We start from the raw sequence: 23,869 nt of genomic DNA on the forward strand, positions 1-23,869 counted from the left end.
CAGACTGAATAAATACGTTTTTAGTTTACCTTTAAAAGTCTCAATATCTCTGTCAGCTCCTCTCAGACCCTTTATTCATAATACTCAATCACCCTTCAGAGACAATATTGAACTTATTTTTCCACATTATTGTTGTCATAATTCAGCTACTTTCCAGATTTAGATAAGTAACAAAAATGCAATGTGTATGATTAAATTAGAAAACATACTCTACACTTCGCTCATCTGGTTTGATGTAAAACTGCATTTTGTTGGATCAGTTTCTGAAAAATGACAACACATTTTGATGAACTACTAACTTAATTAATCCAAATGTAATCTTAAAATAAAAATGTTACCTATTAATATAACAAAATTAAACTAAGATACATATTGAATTGCTGTGATATTTAAGAGATGTACACACAAATACATCCATACTTATGACAGAGTGATATATTATAAGCTGTTGTAGTATTTTAACTCTAGGATGTACTGAATTCCAGGACTCTTGCCTGCTACCTTAACCATTGAGATAATTTCCTTGTATTTAATCTGCTTAAGTTATAAAGTTTATTCTAATGGTGGCAGTTTTAAGTCATTAGTACAAGCAACATATGAAATGATAAGCACTTCATGTTACATTACTGGTATATTTTTGCATTGTTATCAATATTTTAATCATACATTAACAAAAGTAAAACATTTTTACGATGTTTCTGAGTTTTAGTAAGTTGTGTCATGTGCTGTGTTATCATCTCTCTGCAAGCAGTTTGATGTTATTAAATCCTTGTATGCTTTCTATGTGAAGAATTGATTTGCAAGTAGCTACCATTTATTTATTGTTAACTAAAATATTAAACTAAACTAACTTAAAGTCAATAAAGACACTAAAAGTATGAAGTGCTATCAAATGCATGCAAATTATCTTTAGTACAGTGTAAGTATTTTTCAATTAAGTAAAGACACTCTGTTGTGTTTTACCATTTTCACTCTAAAATTAAAAGAAGCGGACAAATGATGGGATTTCCAAAGACGGATTCGGGTCATTTTAGTCCCAGTAGTTGTGATCATTAAAGAAAGACAGAAAATCGCCACTAAATTTGAATACTGGATAATGTAAAGTAAATTGACTTGCATTTGCCAGAAATAAATCAGTTAGTAGAAAAATAAAGGGACAAGACTCTTATCCTCGTAAACACATGATGAGCATCAGGCCACATGAAGTCAAAGCCTGTCGGTGTGTTTTTAAAATCTTTATGAAGGACCTGTATCCTTCTGGTAGTAATCTTTTGAAATATAGGCAGGATATAGATATCGTTCCACTCGAACTATCTCAATTTTCTCCGGTCAATCAGAAGATTGAGTTGTGTTACTCTCTCTCTCTCTTCCTCATTCTTTCGCTCCTCCCCCCACTTGCTCAGCATTTCCCTCACAGCACAATACTGCTCCCACACTTTTGGACAACACATAAAAAAAGTAAGAAGAAGCTTTTTCCTTTCAATTTTATACAATGCATTTTTTGACAGGTAAAAGAATACTCAGAGAATAAATATGTTAATCTAGATAATAGAATCCAAACCCTCATAATTAGACATTTATTTTCTATCTTTTAAGTCAAAGTTTGAATCCATGTAAAACAAATGCAAATGAAGAATTTAGGACAAGAAGTGCATTATTGGCATTGCACAGACTTCCACCAAAAGTCCAGTCTTCAAATTGAAAGCACCAAGTGTGTGCATTTCCAACACTGTAAAAGTTGTGTCAAAGTCTGTTACATTACTTTATTCTTTGGTTGCAGGTGAAATGTTTATTAACTAATCATTTCATCTCCATTAGTTAAATAATCAGCTAATTTCATGAGCTGTGACTCTCCACAGATATAATCACAGCCCATCCCCTCCTTTAGAGAATTTCAACACGTGGCTCTGAATCCCAAAAAACAGATTTTATTTTGAAAGTTCTTTCCGGAAGTGTTGTTTTTCCCCCGCTGGTTTGACTGTCGCGGCTAGGTGATGGTTTGCTTACTTGGAGCAGGACTGAGTTTGGAGCGGGTACTGTGAAATGTGTAACCATGATGTTGCCTGGATAATCAGCGGAGGACGTTAGGAGACAGAGGTAAGAACAACTGTGACAGCTGATACTTTAGAATATTTATAACTCATTATTTTATCCCGCTTATTCTGCTCTGATCAACTACTTTTATGTCTCAGACTTATTCAACAATTTATATTTAGAATAATTCAAGCTTTTCTGGCTGTTTTTTTTTTAAATAATTTGCTTTAAACGCAGTCATGTGTAAATCGACCTAAGTTTGGCTGCAGCCTGATTCATGATTTCACAAACTTGATTACGCACGGACTCTTATCGCAGACAGACCATCTTTGGACTGTTTTGGATAAATTGGGTCTTTTATTTTCCGCACAGCACGCGCGTGTTCCCTCCAACACAGTGCAGACAGTTAATACGCGCGTGGAGAGGGTTAATTTGTCGCAATGTGTTTGGATAATAAAGGTGGATTTGTGCGTGTGCACCTGATGCGCTCTGATGTTGCGGTTAGTTGAGGATGCAGCCTGTCACAGCATCAGTCGAGGAGCTGCTGAGTGATCCGACAGCTCTAATCATCATACAGAGAATTGTCATCACTCACACCATCATTTAGGTATTTAATGTTACTGAGGAGACGTGTATGCATGCGAGACTCGCGCCTCATTTTCATGCGTCCATCGTTTGGATAGTTTGATAACTTATTCAAGGATTTTCAGCAGAGCGGCTTAATTGTCTAAACGTGTCTAATCAGGAACGTGCGCTGCCTAAATGAACTAATCAGTCCTTAAAGGCGTTTGTTAATAGCAATCCTACCTGTTGAGGGCACCAATGTGTGTGTATGTGTGTATGTGTGTGTCTGTGTGTGTGTGTGAGGAGCTTGATAAATTGGACCGTCACCTCTCAGTATGCAGACGTTATTACAGCGACGTGACCGCTCTCAACGAGACCTCAGACTAATCACCTGCAATAGAAACTGTTGCTTTGCGCGTATCGACCTGTTGTCTCTCTTTGCTCCTTGATTAAAATAAATAAACATGTAGAGGGCATGAAATAATAAAACCCTGAAGAGATCAAGCAGGGGGATATTTTTCTCTGAATACGCTTAATTTGTTATTTTTTATTCATGTGATTTTAAAACGCTTCTCACTGACTGATGGATGAAAGTGTACACTGAAGGGTAATTAATCACATTGTAAGTCAGACAGCCACTAATGATCCTCTGTTCTCCCTCTGCTTCCAAACCCCAGACCTACAACCAGCTGAAGGCAGGTGCAGCAGGCAGGACAGCCACACCTCATGCGCGGGCTCAGCAAAGGTCCGAGTGGATACGGGTCTGACAAACATGGGTGTCCTCCAGCTCCACAACCCCACTCATCCCAGCACGCTCCTGCAGCGAGCCAACCAGATGCGTCTAACCGGCACCTTATGTGATGTCATTATCACGGTGGATGGCCAGGAGTTCCCAGCACACCGCACGGTTCTGGCCTGCACCAGCAAAATGTTTGAGATCTTGTTCCACCGCAGCAGCCTGCGTTACGCCCTGGACTTTCTGTCCCCAAAGACTTTCCAGCAGATCCTGGAGTACGCCTACACCGCCTCGCTCCAGGCCACAGCGGAGGACCTGGATGATCTGCTATATGCAGCAGAGATCCTGGAGATCGAGTACCTGGAGGAGCAGTGCCTCAAGGTGCTTGAAACCATCCAGGCAGAGGAGAGCGAGGAGGTGGCGGTGAGGAATCACAGCACTGGAGAGCCCGGTGACCACAGCCGAGCCAGGCACTGGAGGCACATGTTGATGTCCAAGAAGCATTCCATTCAGGATGGACCCACCCGGACCACTCCTACTGCTCTGCACCACCTGGCGCTGTACCACATGACAGAGAGGAGCTCTCCTGGTCCAGAGCCCGAGGCGGCAACTGAATCAAGCCCCAAGCTGGACACTGAGGTGGACATGGAGAGTTCCCAGAAGCCTCAACACAGCAGCACAGAGTCCCGTTCTGCATCTCTGGATCCAAACAGAAATATAAAATCCGAGAGCATGCAGGTGGATGAAGCCAACGGCTGTGAGGGCAGGTCTTCCAGCACCGGGGAGGGTAGCTGCATGTCAGATCAGCCCAGAGACGAGGGCCCGGGGACGCCTCTGAGGGGCAGCGTGATCACCAGTGCCCGAGAGCTGCACACAAGCCCTGAGGATGGAAGACAAGCTGTAGGGAACTCTCTGGACTGTTTCCCCGGGATAGCTGAGAAACATCTGGCCTCCATTTACTCTGTGCCCTCCAATCACACAGGGGAGGGGATGCTGCCAGTGTCCGTATCAGTGGCCCCGTCCTTGGGTGTGCCGCTGGACCCGAGGGCCTACAGCGGCCTGCTGCACCAGGGCTTGCTGCACAGGGAGCTTCTGAACAGACTGGGCCAGTTTGCAGCAGGGATGAGACACGAGGGCCAGACTCCGAGCCAGCAGTACTGTGGAGAGTGTGGGCTTCAGCTGCACAGCAGGCAGGCCATGGAGCAGCACAGGTAGAACACAGAAAGCATCCATCAACACCACATTTTCACTCCTCTTGGCAGAGCATCACTTCATATTTGGGACTAATTACAGAAAATTAAGTCATGGAAAAATCAACAAAATGAAAGTTTGTGTCTAGTCAAAGTCTAGAATTTTATAATCACGAGTTAAAGCCAAAAGAATGAGGGTAGAGTTGAGTCTGGGTGACATTTTGATGTTAACAACAACACTGTTTCACTCACTATGCATCATTCCGACTGACAAAGGTCTGCTAGGTCGGATAAAAGATGTGAAGGATGCAGTGGTGCACGTGTGCTTTGATGAATGTGAGCTCAGTCCTTGATTTTGCTGTCAGGGAAAACATTTGACATGTCTCTCCTAAATTGAACAGTTTTTTTGGGCTTCAGGATTTTCTTCCCCATTTTGTTAAAACACTTTGCAAGTTGAATGCTGGAAGGAGCAACAGCAAATATGTAAATTTATTCTCAGGGACACCTGCACTCATGTCTTAATAGTGAGACGTCTTGGGAAGTGTTTGAATCGGGTCTTTGAGGTGGATTTGATATAAAGAGGCCTTGGTGTCACATTAAGCTGTTATTTACAAAGCCTTATTCTCTAAATTCTGTTTGATTATTTGTGCAGAAGTGTGCCTCACACAACAGGCTGTCTCGCAGGCTATTTGATATGCATTCCTTTGCATCAGCGGAGAGGAGCCTCTCAGCGGGGACCGGGCTGGACGCTTCAGATACATGATGGATAACTTCTGCTTAACGACTCGCTCTGTTGTTTTTCCTTCATTCCTCCTTTATTTACGAGCTTGTCAGTTTAGATTTGTCATTGTACTCAGAAAGTTACAGACTAGCTCGGTGACAACTCTCATTAATTTGACTGCAGATGTTAATAATCGTGCGTGCTTGACAGTGTTTGACTCATCACTAATCATTAGAAACAAGACAATCTGGGAGCCTGAAGTCTTGATATGCAGCTAATCCGTGATTAGGATCATAGTCCTTCCTTCCTTGTCTCAGCCCGTGGCTGACATTTCAGCCTCTTGCTGCTCCAGAGTTGAGCCGAAACAGCCCGGTGAAACGGAGCATCCTGTGGGATAGTTAGTGATGTGCGTTTCTTACTCGTGGAGACAGGCCCATGTCCGCAGGTTGAAGAAGTTGCATTGGTGGCGCTGCTTGAGGATGCAATGAAGTTGCTGTAGGTCTGTAACCAGGTCACTGAGCATACACCTGGTGTGTAGATTGACATTTTGTAGTTTTGTTAAGAGAGTATCTCCTGGCTCTGCTTTGGAAAAAAAAAAAAAACTACATAGAAAAATAAATAATAATTTCTGCTGAAGTCGTCTTGGTAGAAACAAAAACAGAAATAGAGATAGTGCATCAAAAAATTGAAAATACGATGCCATCAGTGTATCAGACATTAGTAGTGTATATCAGGTCATTTAATAAAGGACTATTGCAACCTCCAATAAGAGAATAACTAGAGGAAAAGTAGGAGGGATAAATTATCAGGGAATATATTTTTTCTTTCTCTAGAGAAGCTTTATTTTTAATTTTTTAAGTCAGGCCTTTTAGAAGATTTTGGGGCATTTTAATGTCTTTATTACTGCAGAGAGAAGAGGCGCAGAATGAAATGCAACAAACATTCCATGCAGGATTCAAGCTGACATTGTTGCGATTTCACAGTCTGCACCTTCAATCCTTCAGCCACAAGGATGCTCTGTTTAAGAAATACTTAACATTGCAAAGAAATAAAAGTAATATGAACATTAAGTTAGTGTGGTTTGGCCTCCAAGAAGCACAAAGTTTACGTTTTTTTTAGACTCATTTAAACACTAAAATAAATCAACATCTCTAAAAGTCTATATGAAGATATATGTGTTAAAACAGCCCACCCCCCAAAAAATAACACAAGGCTACAAAATTCTAACATTCCCTCACAATGTTATTGTTGATTTCATGTGTGCTAAATTTCATCACAGGACTCATTTATTCTGACCACAGAGTGTTTAGCTGTGGACTCTTCTGAGGCCATTTTCTCTGCTGTTAGCGGGGTGATATAAGGATAACAGTACAGATGCCTTGCATGCTTGGATGTGTGTGATATGATATGATAGGTTTTGCTCTCGGCGCAGCTTCAGCGAATCATCTTCTTTTCTCCTTTTCATTGCGGTTACAGGAGGAGTGTATGTGTGTGCATGCTATACTGGGATGTGAGTATGAGTGCATGTAATTGGTGTGTGAGAGTATGTGTGTGTGTGTGCGTGTGCATGCCCTGTGTCTTGCAGTGCTGGCGGGTGGAGGCACGCGTATGTCTGCACTCTGAAATTAGCCAGATATCCTATTGTCTGTGTTCTTTTAGCATTCATGCGTTGTGATTCACAACTCCAAGGGCCTCTTACACTAATGATGCTGCATTCAGCGAGGGATTCTTGCCTGAATTAAAACATGCTCCTCTTGTTACGAGGACAATGATGCTTCTGGGTTTGGGAGACCTTACAGAAAAGAAAAGGCACAGAAATTAGATACTTTTATTATCACAAGTGCGTCTCTCGCTCTGTTCCTCGTCTGTGTTAACACGCTCACATTAGTGTTTGTCTTTCCACAGGAGGCTGCATAACGAGGAGAAGGGCCACGGCTGCGAGTACTGTGGCAAACACTTCCAGGACAGCATGCGGCTGAGGATGCACATGTTGTCTCACACAGGTACTTAGTAACTCTCACACTCTCATCCCAGAGTATTCAGTGCTCATGAAGCCTCTTGATAGTGCGGCCTTTCAAATGCACCTGTTCATACTACAGCCCCCCCCCCCCCCTCCTCCCTCCTCCCCCTCCTCCTCCCTGTTAGTGCTGCTCCGAATACTTGGATCATGCTTTCTTTTCCATGCTTAGGTCTGTGTACCTCTCCCTCCCCTCTCCTCTCTTCTCTGTCTCTCTCTAGTCTCTCTCTCCGTTTGAATCGTTTCTGTGTTTTTTCGGAGACTCTGGCAGCTCGCCAGCTCTGCCCCTTCTGAGTGATGACATCATCAGCTGCCGGCAGGCCTGGGTGTTCTGCCAGTGTTCCGAAGCGTGTGTGATGGCTCGCTCGCAGATGTGTGTCCAGGAACACACTGTACCCAAATGCAGACTTAATCAGACCTGACTGCTCTCCCAGCTACTTTATCCAAAATAGAGAAAGAGGAGCAGAGGGAGGGGGGGGAGGCAGAGAGAGGAGGAGGGGGCGGGGGAGACAGATCAGAGACTAAAAATGAAACTAAAACACAAAGCTCAGATGGAATTTGTGTAAAGACAAGGCGAGGTCCCTGTCCCCTCCGCCTGCTTTTTGAGGATTGTTCTGGAATGACATTCTGCTGACAGATGAGAGAGAATCTGCTTCTTTAAACTTCACCTGAGTCGTCTCCTTTCCCCTCTCCTTTAAACCTCCCGCATTAACCCTAAACATACGTATTGTCTTGAAACACCAGCAGACCTCGATAACACGCTGTGATTTTCAATTGGCAGTGACATCCACAACAGCAGCACCTTTAACCTAATTTGAATTTTTGCATAAACTCTCCTCATCCCAATGTGTCAGCCCATAATACTACAAAAAAGAGATGTGGATCTCATTTCTTTGTCACTGTGTATTTCGGTATAGCAGCCTTAGATCCCGCTGGTTGCTAAGGAGCGAGTGCTCCACCGCTCTAATGGGCTGATTTGGTATTCAGCTCGATGCTGGCTCTTATTTTGGTATGCCAGACAAAGTGTTTTGATGGAGGACGATTGCAGCCGCGTCTGGAGACAGTTTGATGGTTTATGGATGAGAGCACACTCCGTGCCTTTGACTGCACAAGACAATGCACTATGTTCTCTTCTTCCCTTATCACACAATCTCTCACAAAACAACACACCACACTGGACAGCGTCACACAACATCAGCATCTACAACATTGCTCTGGTGTTACTACTCTATAAGACTACTCTCTACCAAGTTTTTATTTTTGCTCCCGAACAGTAACGGTTTGTTTTCAAAAATTGTTGTTTTTAGAAATGAACAGATTGAGGCCTTTTTTTTTTTTTTGTTATTTGTGTGCAGCTCTGGGAACAGTGGCACAGTGTCTGCGTACAGAGGCATCGTAAGAGTTGAAAGAGGACCACATTTAGGCTGTAGCGCTCAGAGTTCCCAAAGCTTGTGGGTGTTTTAATGAGTCATTTTAACTTCATTTAAAGCCAGCTGAGCAGAAAATAGATCAGTGAATGAGCCCTGGGCCAGTATGGATCTGCAACCGATTTACATCTCTGTGAGAGCCAACCCACATCCAAACAGCTGTGTGTGCGTGTATGTGTGTGTGTGCGTGTGTGTGCATATCTGTCCCCATGTGTCTGTCTGTGCAGGTGTGAGGTGAGTGCAGAACAAGGATTGAACATTTCTGCAAGCAGTCTGCATACTTGTCTCTTTCATGTCCTCGTCACAATAGACAAGGGCATTCCAGAGGTGAACTGGGTGGTGTAGTTACAGTGTATGCGATGGGATTTGGGGTGTTGACTCTGAACTGTTTTTTTTTTTTTTTTGATAAAGGGATGTGCCGTAGGCGGGAAGCGTCTGCTGTAGAGAGAACACCCAGTCCTTCTGTGGCCTCTCAGGCAGACAGTCTGCTCACTGTTCAGAGACTGATAACAGGGCACGGTAAATAAAACTCTTCAGCTTGGCTCTTTTTTGTCAAGAAGAAGGGCCGTTGCACCCTGTCTGGTGCTTTTGTTTGTCCTGCGTTGTGTTTTTTTTACGTCGCTCTCCTCCGCTCCATTGTACTTGGCACATTTGCTTCCTTGTGTTAACACCTGAAAAGCACAAGTGTGTGACAAGCAAGGGGTCTTTGGTGACTTTTGAAACAGGGAGCCTTTGTTCCTCTCTTGTTGCTCTCTCCACAGCTCTCTCGAAATGCTAAATTAACTGACTTGCTCTGCAATTACAAACACACTTGTTTATTGTCTGATCAAGAAACCTTCTTCTCAATGTGATTTCATCTACAGCTCCTGCAGAGGCGCTGGTGTGTGATCAGTGTGGAGCAACGTTCTCCTCTGAGGATGCTCTGGAAGCCCACAGGCAAACACACACAGGTACTTATAAATACGTGCTTGCATACACACACACAAACACACACACACACATATTGAGTCAAACCTGGCCATCACGCATTGAGCTGTCGAGTAAGCCGTGACTACAGCACTTGTGATCATGGCTCTAAACTTGCCTGTCATGCTGGCTGGGTTAAACTGTTCCTGTCATGATGCTCCATAATTTATCATCAGGGAGGTGGGAGGGCCTCTCACATATCACCCACTAATATCTCTTGGCATCCAAACCCACTGCATGCCACTTTGCCACAACCATTCTTTACAGCGCCAGCATTACAGCCTCACAGACATACTATCCTCACCCCGTCCTGCCTGAGAGCACCTGTGGGATTATTTACCTCACACTCACAACAACATGAGAGAAGATGTTCGCATTCCCATCGTTCTCTTCCAGTTTGTCTCTAATGGAAAGCCGGCATCATCATAAATCAATTTTTTCTTAAAAGCTGTGGTTTGTCTAGTCGACACGTTGTTGAAGAATGAGGGCTGTGAAGAGTTTGGAAGAATCTGCCTGAGGAGCCAGAGTTGTTTTGAACTTTTAAATCAATCCAAAAAACCCACATTCCCAGACTTCTGTATTATTAGTAACAAGTGCCCTAACCAAATAAGAATCAGAGGGATTTTTATCGTCACTTTATTTATGGGAAAATGAGCCCACCATATGAGAGACAGAGGACAAAAAAGAACATGAAAAAGAAAACAAACTATCTATTTCCTTTAAAGAGGAATCAGTTATATCAATAAAATAAAAGTCATTAAAACAGGGATTTTTATACCTCTATGACATTTTTATTGCATGTGGAACTATTTAATTATCCAAATAAATGTAATAAAAACTTGAATAAATTGCCATTTACAACCGTATTGATGGTCAGTCATAACTTAACTCAGAGTTTCAACTTGTTGTCAAAGAGGAGAAAAGTGTCCTGAAGCAAGACGAGATGCAAAACACAGACAATAAGCATGAGAGATGCATAAAGAATGAGATACGATGTGTGCTTTCCAAAATGTATAAGGAAAAAATGTAGGGGCGCCATTGGCCTAGTAGTTTAGGTGTGCGCCCCATGTATAGAGGCTATAGTCCCAAAGGTGGCATTTACTGGTTTGACTCCCAGCCTCAAACATTTCCTGCATGTTTTCCCCCACTCTCTGCTCCCCACATTTCCTTTCTCCCTTCAGCTGTCCTGCCAAATAAAGGCAAAACAACAAAAATATAAATATATATATATATATAGTTAGACCTGTTGCATTGGTGGTGGTGATGGTGTACTTATTCTGTACCAACACCATCTTTTTAGACACCTTCTAAATACGTACTGACATATTTGTAATTTATAACTCAAGTCTTGTTTGTTTATTGTATGTAAAGCTGAAAAAAATTGATTTATTGATTAGTTTAGAGACTAAACTTAATTTAATTCTCATCATTGAAAAGTACTTCAATGTTGTAGTAATGTGCCCCTAACAGCCTCCCTATTGTCAGCATTTCTTTTTCATCCATTTGTAACAGAAAATTGAATACATCTGGGTCTTTCGAGGTTAAAGGTTAAAGGTTACTCTATTTGTACCCGTAGATAGAGTTAGTTTGCAGTGAGTCAGCCTCATTTGAACAACAACCAACAAACAGCACATGGCAAGGCATGACAAACAAAGTGACAAAGTGCTCAGTACTGGAGAGGTAACCTGAGGACTTGGACTGCTGGTTTGACAAAATAACTCATTTCAAGACTTCCTCTTGAATATATATATATATTTTTTAAAATGTCCTGCCATTTGGTTAGCTCATTGTGGAAGGCTTGTGTTAAAGCCTGTGACCTACTTGTTCAACTTCCTCATAGTTATGTCTTCTAATCACCAACTGATAAGATCTGTCGTTACTATAAACTCCATTAACACCATCTATGACTAAACATGGCTGCCTTTTTTTTCCTTATCCAAGATAAGAATGTGGTGAGACAGCATCAATATTACTGAATACTTATCGTGACCATATCATTCTGTAGCATTTGATGTTTTCAGACAAACAATTCTGGGGACTTTTTGAAGAGAAACTTGTAAGGACTACACACCATGAAGCCTTTTTCTTCTGTCTCCATCATGAATATAAACCTTAAAGTGACGTAAGCCGATTGACAGTTGCTAGAGCAATTACGCGACACAACTGAAACACCTGTTCGAGTGTATTCATCTTCTCACAGCACTGCTTTGCTGTGTGTTGGATACTCAGTTTAGCGAGCTAACAGGAAATGCTTTCAAAAATTTGAATATTAGGCCTTGAGTCAAGATCACGTTCTCAGACGTATTAACACTAAATAGAGCCTGAACTTCACTGTCGGTCCATTTGTCTGTCGTTTCCTACATTTTTAACAATTTTAAGAACTTTTAGCGGCCGCCATGTATCGTTATTTTGCTAACGCTTAAAGTGCAATTTAAAAAATGGCGATTGGTGGTACTGAATTAGCTCTTGGTGCGCGACCAATCAACATACTCTCACTTTCCGATCAATCACTGTGCACAGTACGTACTCTGAAGCAGGAGCTAAACAGGTTCCTCTAAATGGGGTTCTAGGAACTAAAATAGTTCATAGTTCCTACGATGTAGAATCAATAAAAATGGGGAGGGTTCCTAAAGTTCCTAGAACTATGAAGAAGTTCCTGCGGTCGAAAAATGTCTAATACAGATGAAAAAGATCAGAGAAAAATAGCTTCAAGTTCCTGTGTTGAGTACTTAGCTAATTCTTTTTGGGTTTATTTTGTTAAATAAAAAGGAGGCATGACCATCAGCAACAAGTAAGAGGATAATTTTAGTGTCCGTCACTCCTGTCACTGGGTGCCGAAAGAGCCTTTGTTTAAATGTTCCATTTAAGAGATCCACAGTGAGATTATGTTTTTAACTGTTAAAGGGAAAGGGGGTGAGATTTCCACCAAAAAACTGTGCTTAAGCAAGTACATGGAAAGATCAGCAAAGGTTTGAGAGGTATCATTTCTCTGCAAGATTTTCTCCAGGACTGATGCAAAACGAAAGTTTCTCAAAGTAGCTTTGAAATAAGCTACTGTCAGTGCCAAAACCCTCATTTCCAAGTATTGTAGACCCATTAAGACTGGTTACTGAGCTGTGTGTAATATCAGCACTACATAGACGGCACACTGTGCACACACTGTTTTACAGACAGCAAACTGAGGTTTACAATGACAACAACACGGCTTCAGGGGAAGAAAACGAGAGGATATTTGGGCAGACGTATTTTATCGACAATGATAAAGTCATTACTGACGGCCTGTAAAGCCTTCCTGTGAAACGGGGCTTTAATACTTGTTATGATCTCATTATCATGAAGTGAGTAATGTTTAAAACACATGTCTGAATCAAACCTGTCCTGTATTGTCATCAGAGGTTACATATGCCTGACAGTGTCTGAATCGACACCTTTTCTGCTACTGTCAGAGAAAGGTGATCACCCTCTCAGGAGCATTGGCACGTAACTGTAACTCCAGGTGGCACACACAGTATGAATACTTAATGGATGTGGACATGGAGGGGTGTCAACTATGCCCAGAAGTTTCTACCCTCATCTCCCCAACTTGTAAACATCCAGAGCTCGGTTTCAGCTTGGCAGTGTGTCCACAGCGAGGTACAGAAGGGCATTACTCTCGCATTTTGTCGTGATCTCAGCTCGGCCTGCTGTGACGCATGACCTTATTTACTGACTCATATCGCAGTCCGCACTGTCATGGGCTACAGGTAATTTATCAGCTGTTTGAGGTTATGTGAGGAAATTGTGACATTGCTCAACTCACTGCAAAGATTTACACTGAATAAATATTGAACCTGGCTTTTATTCCTCTAAAACACAAGATCTTTCTGTGCTTCAGTGCCGACTGGGCAGCCTGGGCTTTAATTTGCCATGTGGCATAACCAGTGAGCCAAATGAGTTTCCTTTTAGCAGATTAACACTTGCCAGACCTCAGCAGCTGCAGCGCTGCTGTCCACCTCCTCAGGAGGAGAAATAATACCACTTTTGGGAGATCTTACTCTAAAGCAATTTGGCAACACTAACTACAGTTAAAGGCTCTTTAGCCAGTTTGATATGTCAGAGGTGAATGGCCGTGGGTGGCTTAAATCGGAGATCAAAGGGGGGTGGTTGGGGGCGGGGTGGAGTGTGGGAAGGGAAGGGGGGAAGGGGGTATGTAAGGACTTCCTGGGGGCAGGAGGATTGCTGCTGGTGTTGGATGCCAGGACTGAGAGGAAAACAACATCATGTGCTGCTGTTTACTCCTCACCACAGCTCTGTCATAGTCTCCTCTGACCTACTTGTCAGTGCCTAAAATAAAAGAATGGATCTGTCTCCGAACCGCTCTCACAACAAAGGGGTTTGTTTCATCAGAGCAAGTCAAGGCTCTGGGGCAACGAGATTTCAATTTTGGAAAAACCCAAGACTGTAGCTTATCTACCGCATGCACTGAAATTGACCGTATAGGCTTCGAACCATGCTGGCAGACCATTCTGCCACCTTGCCTGCGAGGCAAAGGCCATGAGAGTGGTGCCTTTGTGTACTCACAGCAGCTGCACTGTTTCCACACATTACAGGCTGCTTCGTCAAGTGAATAATATTACCTTCTGTCCAAGCACTAATTAAACAGTCCTGTAGTCCATTCACATACAGCACAGGCTTTACACCCTCTTAATGCAGACCTTTTTAGCTCGCCTAATTGCGTGTCCGTCATCATACTGCTGCCTCCTGTTAATACCCAGCTGTAACTCATACAAGCCGTAAACTGAATTGAACTGTGATCCGATGAAACATCATGCCCCCTGTATTTATTTGCATTGACTGTCATTAAACTTAAAGCCCCGGGATGCCCTGTCTCCTTCACTTAAATACATTGAATTATAGCAGGTAGAGGAAATATTGTAAACATTCCAGGAATCGAGGCAAATGAAACAGCGCGCGACCTCAATGAACCGATCCATTGGATGGTGGTTAAACACGAGCAACGTATCTCTTGTTGCATTAATTATTAAGTCGCTTGTTCCTCTCTCGGGTAGATTAGCAGTCTACTGATGAGCGCCCGGGGTTGTTTAAGGTACTGTAGCGTTTGTTCCTCTCACAGCGCTGCCACATCACAGCCGTGTCTGCATGAGCACATACAGTAGCATGAATGCACAGGGTCATGTGAGGTCCAGCATATAATGTAGCCTGCATGACTGTGTGTGTTTAACTGGGGGATATCAGTGAGACAGCAGACGGTGAGCGCACTGTACTGAGCACGTCCTGAGGACAGAGTTTATGGTGACTTCACATTGCATATTCTTGCAAGTCAATGTTATCAGCCGTGATGTAAGATTGTAAGTTGTTAAGTCTGTGTGAAATGAAATTCTTTTCCCTTTTGAGTATATTTAAACACGCTTCCATTTAGCTATCATCACATCTGCAAATAAAACACCTTAAAGATCAAACTCTTCGGCATTCAATACTCAAAAAAGGGACGGTCATTTGCTGAATTACAGTTAAAACCTAATGTTTTGTTTCCATGTGTTGCAGCACATATGAAGACAAATGACTCCCAAATCAGTCAGTTTAATTGCCGGGCTTTGGACACTGAAGTTAAGATTAACACAGAAGAAATTATACAGATTTGCGGTCGTCACTGAATACAAACTCTTGTTCAATTTGCAGTGGGTTTACTCCCAGATTCTCAGGGTGGGAAAACTTTTGTTCGGCGCTTGAAAAGAAACAGGCTGCGCTTATTTGTGAATGAAGGGATTAGCTTGAACACTTCACCCCAACAAGGACCATGATCCTATCTGGTTGCCTAGACACATGGTTTTGTTTCTTAGGCAGCGTGAGAGCGTGGCTGGCTCCCACCTCAGCCCGGGCTGAATAAGTGGCAGATGTATGAAGGGCAGACCACGTTTGAGCACATGAGCACGTGTGTTGTTTTACTGAAGATATGTGGAAACGGCAAAACAAACTGAAAGTGTGAGTTTCCAACGTGATTATGCTTTCAACAGCGAGCTCCATGAAATAACATACACACAGTAAATGTTTATATTTTGTGCTTCTTGCTTGGAAGTAACTCATTATTCTCACTGTTCAGGCTCCCTCCCACCAAACACAATGCCCAGTCAACACTCAAGCCTTTGAGGAATACCATTGATTACATGGTATTTACCCCATTGAGGACCAAGGGTCAGGGGTCATTCTGTGCCTTAAAACTCAAATCCCAGGCCCATTGTCTGGTTAAGGGTGAGAAAGCAGGGGGCAATGACAGCCAACTTTAGGGCTTATTCTCTCATAAAGAAGCTCCTCTGCACTTATTACCAAAGCTTACTGGAAAACTCTACAACTGCAAATCCTTTTTGTTTGAAAAGTTAACAGAGCGCAGCGAGGCGAAATGCCACCACTAACGCATACAAACACTTCCTCGGCTCCAAAGGTTTTTTTTGTTTACACTTCAAGATATTATTTGTTATTTTTATTTTCAGCACCGCTTGCGCAGAATAAAACCAAAAACGACTCCTGAGCTGTTGTCACTGTGTGTCAACCTGAGATCAAGAGTGAGATGCTTGTGACAGAATATTTGTCACATTTCTTTACTCAAGTTTCCGTATTGTTGGTGACAGAAGGATCAGGATATACATCTGTGAGAGTCTGCGAGTGTGTCAGGGAGTTACGCTTTACCTGCACAAAGACAGGGGGATGTTAAACTTTCAGAGCAGACAGAACAAAGTACGCAGGCTGCATTAAAACAAGCATTTACAATACATTATATTTAATAAAGAGAGAGTGGCGAGACAATGATTAAAGTAGCTTTGAAGTATCTACAAGGTGGATAATATGTTATTCAGTTTGTTGAGGGTTCTCTGCCTGCAGCTAAACTAACCTGGACACATTGGAACAGAAAGAACTCCCCCTGCTGGCTGCAGAAAATATTACCAGACAAACTAGTTAAAGTAGATCAAGCCTCACATCACAGATCATGCAGACACTGAAGTCTCGGCTTTTTAATGTCTTCAGCCACTTTTTTTGGATAGATCATTATCCAGACAGCACTGATACGCTGTGCAAAGAGAACTTACTTTAGTTAAGTATGACTCAGGCACAGAGAGATAGAGCCTGGTTAGACAGTGAAAGGGTTTCCTGTATGGTCAGCGGATAAGGGGAAGGGGGGTGGGGGTGCAGAGGCGTTGAGAATGGAGGGTCTTTTGTCTCCAACTAAAATATTGTGATCTGTGGGTGAGAAAGGGCTTTGGTCATTAGGTGACAGCATAAAGACAGGGATTGCAGGAGTTGCGTGAGGAGCCTATGACTAATGGGCTTGGTCAATGAGGGCCTGGACCTCATTGTGTGCCCTTTGTGCAAAAGTCCACAGGCCAGAGCCTCTGAACAGGTGCAGTTCATTCCAGCGGATCGCCTCCATGCAGGATTGTTAAGATCAGGGAATGTCTTTCATCCTGTCTTCTTTTCTGTTAATGATTAGGAATGATCAGTTCTATTAGCGTCAGGAGGATTTCAAAACTAGCCTCAAAAAGAAGGACAATAATTTCAAAGAGGAGGCTGTAATGCTTGTATGCCAAATTGTATTTATCCGTGAAATGTAAAGGCTAAAAAAAGCATCTGGCTTTGTTTGAGCAAATTGTGATATGTGGATTAGTAAACAATACACAGTGGATGTGTGTGATTTATCCATGAAAATGTGAATTTGCTTCATTTGTTTCCCTTTCTCTCCACTCTGAACAGGCTTGTCTGTTAACTTGATCGAACCTAAAGCAAGTGTCTGACACTCTTCCCTCTTAGTATGAGTGTGCTGTATCCCTTTCCCTGCGTTAATTCCAATTTAATTGCCAGTTGCCTCAAGGCACTTCAATAACAGTAACAAATGATTTGATTTAGTGGACCTCATCAGACTGCATTTTAAATGCGACACAGCAACCCCACTTGAATTCCAATGAAGTGCTGGCACAGTCCTCTGTTTACTAATGATCCTCCGCTGGAGATGTCTGATTGAATCTGAGTCAGAAGCAATGGGACCTGCTAGCATTGTAAATGATCTGCAACCTGAGCAGACAGAGAAATAAGGAGCTCATAATCTCACATTAAAGCCTCACTCTGCAGGACAAGCACATTATGTCCAATACCGCTGATTAACCAGTCCCTCTGTCTTGCCACAAATATGAATATACATCAGTGTAAATGCCAGAGCAGATTTGAGAGCTGGCGTTCACAGCCTGTAGATCAAGTGTTGACTGTATGACAGCCAATGGATCTTCTTCACAGAGCCATTTTGACTTGAGCTACCCTGCCAGCGTCTCCCTATCTGTATTCCTCCCCACACTCTGTGCAACAGGAAAGCAGCCCCAAAGAGATGCCAGGTCACACACAGGATTAAACTGGATTGTGTTTTTTCCTGCAGTCCTGCCTTTAATGGCTTGATATCACTACTTAACATTCTGCACAGAGCGCATAGTGTAGGCATCATTTAGGGTGGAGCTACTATCAGCCGCTCTTTGAGCACACAGACAGAGGACTTCACAGGCTGGAGCTGACTCCTGATGGGGAATGAAGAGAATAATTACACATCTAACACACCAGGAAGGAGCCATTGATTGTGTGATTGGCATGCTGTGCATTGTGTGGGAAATTCTTAAAGAAAACAATGACTTTCATGGTTTAAAATAGAACGTATAAAGACTCACAGTTGAAAGTGCCTCTGGGCTTTTAGGGGAGTTAGTTTAGGTAGAGGCACTTGCTCTTTGAAAGAAGCTTTTCCCTCAGAGGACTCACACAAAGTTGAAGTGACCCAGTTTCCCCACTTAAGGCCCTGTCTGTGTATGGTACTGAAATAACTGTGTCTGTGTCTTGTGCGTTCTCCAGGGACTGACATGGCGGTGTTCTGTCTGCTGTGTGCAAAGCGCTTCCAGACCCAGAAGGCCCTGCAGCAGCACATGGAGGTCCATGCAGGCATGCACAGCTACATCTGTAGCCACTGTGAGCGCCCCTTCCCCAGCCACACCACCCTCAAAAGACACTTGCGCTCGCACACAGGTAAGAGACGGATCAAACACACTCTTATCGATGTGTGTGGTGTTATTTCCTGTCGTAAAACAGACGCGCGGTGTTAAATGCATGCATATATTAGAGGAAATGTTCTATTTAGAAATGCTGCATTTATTTTGGTATATGGGTTAATTTCCTCAGGTTACCGCTTTAAGGTTTTAGTCAATTTGCATGCATCCTCTCCCACCCTCCGTTTCCCCTCTCTATAAGATGACTCACCTCTCTGATGACAGCACTGTACCGTTATGGCCGGTGCATATTTTGGGCAATTTCATCCTGTTTATATTTTGGGTTCTTAGACAGCCTTTGGGCTTCTGCAATTCACGGCTGTCAGTTCTAGTGTGGTTCACCCAAAATGATAGAGGAAACCCAAATAAATATTGAAGGAAAAGCAAATGGAAATGACTTGTCTGTGTGTTCTACCGAGGGTGAGTCTTAGAGCCGCGGGAGACGGAGAGATATTTACTGAAAAGATGTCCCCCTTTCTTCCTTTACCTTAAATAACACTCCCAGCTGTCACGATGGCTTGATGTCTAGACAGGAGAAATACATAATTGATGTGAAGAGACAGAAGTGAAGGGAGTTTTGGCCATGGCAGCGTATCTTGTTTGTATGCCATTCTGCTTGGAAGTAACATTTTGTAAATGTCATCTGCTCCACAGTGGGGTGGGGGGATTGGGGAGAATCGGCCTGTAATGAGGAGAGCAATGTATCCTCTGACTTGGCTGTTGCTGTGGACACTGAGATAATGAGGCACATAGGTCATTGGAGATGAGTCAAATCCTCAGCCTAGGAGAGAAATAGATTAACTACTGTATAGAGAACAGAGCAGCACATGCCTGGAGGACTTTTATTAGCTATTAGCAGACCGCCAAAAGGAGTGTCCTCGTGTCATAACATTAGCAACGTCTGAAAGCACATTATTCTCCCGCTTGATATGCATGTGCAGAGAGGGCTCTGTGACTATTTGACCTATGCAGCTTCATATGCACCAAACCCTGTCGTGACAAGGATGAAGTTTTCTGTTAATGCCACGTCACGGTAGCGCGGCTTCGTTGGTTTGGTGGCTGCTGTTTTGACATGACTTTGTTTGCAGGCGATCACCCGTTTGAGTGTGAATTCTGCGGGAGCTGTTTCAGAGACGACGGCACACTGAGAGGCCATAAACGCATCCACACAGGAGAGAAGCCTTACGAGTGCAACGGCTGCGGGAAGAGGTTCAGCCTCAAACACCAGCTAGAAACACACTACCGTGTACATACAGGTGAGGGTTCAGAGACGACAACACACACACACACACACACACACAGACAAACAGGAGAGCAGGGGCTGTCAGGGTGATATTTGTGCCAGTGATCAAAATCTTCAATTATAAAAAGACAAGAAAGGTGATGAATACAATTTTTTTGTGAACGATTCCCATGGAAAGACCAAAAAATTATGAATTAATCTGATTCTTATTTATCCTCATAAATAACCAACACTCTGCTGCACCAAACAACACATCCATTATAATGAATACACTCTGTAGTTTATTTTGACACACTGTCATGCTGTTTAAATATTCACCATATATTTACTCCTCGCTGAAAATGATCCCTTTTCATTAATTCATATAACTGATATTTAAGTAACATATCTAAAACCTACACAGCTCAGCTGTGTCAGTATATGTTTAGCATTTTCATGAATTCACCCAACATAATTATGACCCGAATTTAAAGAAAAGAGCTAAGTTGATTGGGGTCATTTTTTGAAGAGTTAATTTGCAAAAACAGTTAACTCACTTTTGAAAAATTAAAAAAATGTTTCAAAAACACTTTTTTTTTTTTTTTTCAATGCTAGCTTTTGGTATGATCAATCAACTGAGGTTGGGTGGCTTTTACTAAGTCATAATGTCTTTACTAATCAGAGATATCTTGAAAATGCAACTTTATTAGGAATCTATATCATAAAGAAGTATGTTTTAAGAAAATGTATAAAAAACAGAGTTATCTGTTTTTGCAAATGAACTCTTCAAATATAGTTTGAAGCTAGAGTACCTCAAAAGAATGTATTCATGAAGTTGCTAAGTGTGTTAAATTTTTGTATGAAATTCAGGCTAAACTGTACAGAAATGTAAGTTGTTTAAGAGCTTTTGAGCTTTTATAGAGGAGATGAAGCTAGTAGAGAGCCTTTAAATTTAAGCACTTGATGTATAACACTGAATTTTTGAATCAGTCAGTCAAATCTACAAGTCAAAGGTAATATCGTACTGACTGCTGTCATCCCTATTTGAGTTCGGACAGGATCCTTGTTGTTTTTAAGGTGGATGGTGTAAACTGGCCAACACCTGATATCAAACTGAAGGCAGGCCAGTGTAGGTCTAATCCCTAAGCACTAACACCCACACACACAAACACTAGACAGCACCACTAGTACAGTTGGACCGTATCAGAGGTGAGTCCTGTGTCACCTGACAGGCCTCTGGCTTCAGGTCTACAAGGTTAATGCTGCATTGTTGAATTTTTCAGGTGAGAAGCCATTCGAGTGTAAGCTGTGTCACCAACGGTCCAGAGACTACTCGGCCATGATCAAGCACCTGCGCACTCACAACGGAGCGTCTCCGTACCAGTGCACCATCTGCCAGGACTTCTGCCCGAGCCTGGCCGCCATGCAGAAGCACATGAAGGGCCACAAACCCGAGGACGTGCCGGCAGACTGGAGGATAGAAAAAACTTACCTGTACGTCTGTTATGTCTGAGCGGGACTTGGACTTGTGCACCGTCTGACACACATACTCACTGCCGGTGAAAACCTCGTAACTCCAGTGTTGCTGATTTTTCATTCTGGGAGGTTACAAATGTTAATCTGTGGGTAAAAAGATTATTCAGACTGTTTCTGGATTCAATGAAAAATGTATTGTTTGTTGTTGTTGAAGTTTTCATTTTAGGAGATACAAGGTTTTTACCTGACAGCGGAGACATGCAAGTAAGAAAAAAAAAGTTTGTGTTGACACTAGGGCTTCAACAAATGAGCAGTTTGATTATCAGTTAGATTATTTTTACTACTGAGTGATGAATCTTCAGTCTGAAAATGTCAGAAAACAGGCACATTTTAGTGTCAAGGTGTAAATTTCAAATAACTATTTTTGTCCAACCAACAGTCTAGCCAAAAGAGATTCAGCTTACAATGACATAAACAAAGAAAAGCAGCAAACTCTCACATGATGAGAAGCAGCAAACTCAAAAATATGTCTAACATGATTGATCAACAATAGTTCCCTAACACCTTGTTTGTTTTTTTTCAGCCCTGGTGTGCACAAACACACCTTCTCCCTTCCTCACACACAGTTTCGTGAAAACTGTAACTCTAATGGTTCCACTGTGGTTAGATTTAAAGCCGCTGAGGCTGCGACTGCTGACCTGTATGTGTAGCAGCAGCTCTTTGATTGGTTGATTGATTGATTGATTGCTAAAGCAGACAACATGGGTCATCTTTTATGATTGTGCAGTAGATGTTGAAAATAATTCCATGAAGGCTTGACTGGCTGAACTTTACAACACTTTGCTCTCCTAAACTCTCGTGACTTCTCCTTTTTTTTCCCCGCTGTTGGATTTTTATTTTGAAGTTGTTTACTTCCTGCATGTTTTACTTGAATGGCTGCCACGTTTTGACCTCATAAGCTTGATCTCTTTAATTGCCTTGTCTTTTCTTGCAGTGGGTGACATTATTTGAAGGTAGCTGGCTTACAATTTGAGTTTCTCCTGCAATGTAAGAGGTTTTGCTATTTATATGTTATTTGTTACCAAATATGTGCTGGTTTTCATCACACAGTCAGCGTCTCTCGGGATGATTTCTAGTAGAGCGAGCTCTACCTCTTCACTTTTCACCGTTTGTTTTAACCTACTGCAAATTACTCATCCATCTGTCCTCTTATTTTTCCGACAGATAAATCATGAATTCAATGGTCAAACAGTGTGTAAAAAAAAGCTAATAGCCTCGACATGGCTTTTATGTGTAGTTTTGTATCATTAACTATATATAGATGTCTTCTAAAATCACAAAATCAGAATTTTCTAGGAGAAAATTGCAGAAAAAAAGATCTTTTTTTACAAAAGCTGAAAAGAAAATTCTGACATTGAATCACTATGAGCAGGTTATTGTCAGTTATAGTGTAGCTGTAATGTACAAACTGTCATTGTATGTTATTCCCTTATGTGAGCCTAATACAGGCCTTATAGAATAAAACATGTTGTATTTTTGTATTACAGTAATTTGCTATCTGTTTACATTTGGTATGATTTGAGAAACATCTTAATGTGTGTGTTTTATAAGTCTCTGATTCGATCAAGATCCCTCCCTTGTGCCTCTTTTATAAGTAGAGCATCGATGTGCTTGAGTACATGGGTCTGTGCTATTGGTAGTTGTTTCTGGGTGTTTGTTTATTGTTACTTAATTAAAGATAGACTGCCATGTAGATCCACTTTGTCTGAACATTGCAACCAGAGGCAACATACTGTGATAGTGGCTGGTACTCTGAGACAAGCGTGTACTTGCGTCAAATTGTTCCCTTCAAAGTGACAATGGACTGAGATCTTTGGGTTAAAAAAAAGTGTGTATAGCAAATCTTGGCATCTGTGGGCATGAACAATGCCTTCTTAAGTAGCCAACAACACTCAGTGCCATGAAAACACACATTCACTGTATCTATTCTACATGAACATGCACTATAAATGGATTTCCTTGGTGGACCAAAAGAAATAGAGCACTTTTGTTTGAAAAGGGTTTTTTCTTTGATCTTTCTATGTTGTGATAATGCAGATGTCCTTTTATTTGATGTGTCCTAGAACGATGTGATTAGCATTGTTTAGATTATGTCAATGTCTGTCTACCTCAGGGCCAGATCAAAGCTCGACCTGGTGTCCAATCAGGGTTGTTCTTCTTGCCATGCGTGCAGTAAAATCCCTCTTCATTACAGCTTTGTAACACAGTGTGTGAAAGTGTTTTTTCTCAGTGTGGATTCAGGCACAACTCTGTATGCGTCAGTGTTCGGTGGCATGGTTAAAAAAAGAATAAAACAAGTTACTATTTTATGCATCCTGTCTCATTTGCCTCCTGTTTCTGCTGTCTGCATTCAATAATGAAACCCTGTATGACAGTGGTTCTCAACCT

General features: G+C 42.2%; 1 protein-coding gene and 1 long non-coding RNA gene across 4 annotated transcripts in view; one reads left to right on the top strand and one right to left on the bottom strand.

Moving 5' to 3' along the window:
- LOC117825774 overlaps positions 1-23,869 on the bottom strand; it is a 46,155-nt gene that overhangs the window by 857 nt on the left and 21,429 nt on the right. The window lies entirely within an intron of this gene.
- On the top strand, positions 1,401-23,794 carry zbtb16b (zinc finger and BTB domain containing 16b). 3 transcript variants are annotated; one of them, XM_034701703.1, is made up of 9 exons: positions 1,401-1,458; positions 2,017-2,097; positions 3,276-4,545; positions 7,151-7,248; positions 9,101-9,208; positions 9,553-9,639; positions 18,533-18,703; positions 19,812-19,979; positions 21,229-23,794. In XM_034701703.1, the coding sequence occupies exons 3-9, from the start codon at positions 3,371-3,373 to the stop codon at positions 21,456-21,458; spliced, it is 2,037 nt and encodes a 678-aa protein (XP_034557594.1). In that variant the 5' UTR covers positions 1,401-1,458; positions 2,017-2,097; positions 3,276-3,370; the 3' UTR covers positions 21,459-23,794. The 3 variants fall into 3 exon arrangements, with proteins under 3 accessions (XP_034557594.1, XP_034557595.1, XP_034557596.1); XM_034701704.1 differs by lacking the exons at positions 1,401-1,458; positions 9,101-9,208 and having other exon boundaries at positions 1,562-2,097; XM_034701705.1 differs by lacking the exons at positions 1,401-1,458; positions 2,017-2,097; positions 9,101-9,208 and adding an exon at positions 2,411-2,641.

Source organism: Notolabrus celidotus, chromosome 14 (genome assembly GCF_009762535.1).
Source record: "Notolabrus celidotus isolate fNotCel1 chromosome 14, fNotCel1.pri, whole genome shotgun sequence".
Taxonomy (NCBI): Eukaryota; Metazoa; Chordata; class Actinopteri; order Labriformes; family Labridae; genus Notolabrus; species Notolabrus celidotus.

Excerpts from the sequence above, each read along its gene's own strand:
- zbtb16b (XM_034701703.1), top strand. The coding sequence starts at position 3,371 with ATGGGTGTCCTCCAGCTCCACAACCCCACTCATCCCAGCACGCTCCTG. Across the intron at positions 7,249-9,100 it reads GCACATGTTGTCTCACACAG|GGATGTGCCGTAGGCGGGAA; the intron begins GTACTTAGTAAC and ends TTTTTGATAAAG. Across the intron at positions 19,980-21,228 it reads ACACTACCGTGTACATACAG|GTGAGAAGCCATTCGAGTGT; the intron begins GTGAGGGTTCAG and ends TGAATTTTTCAG.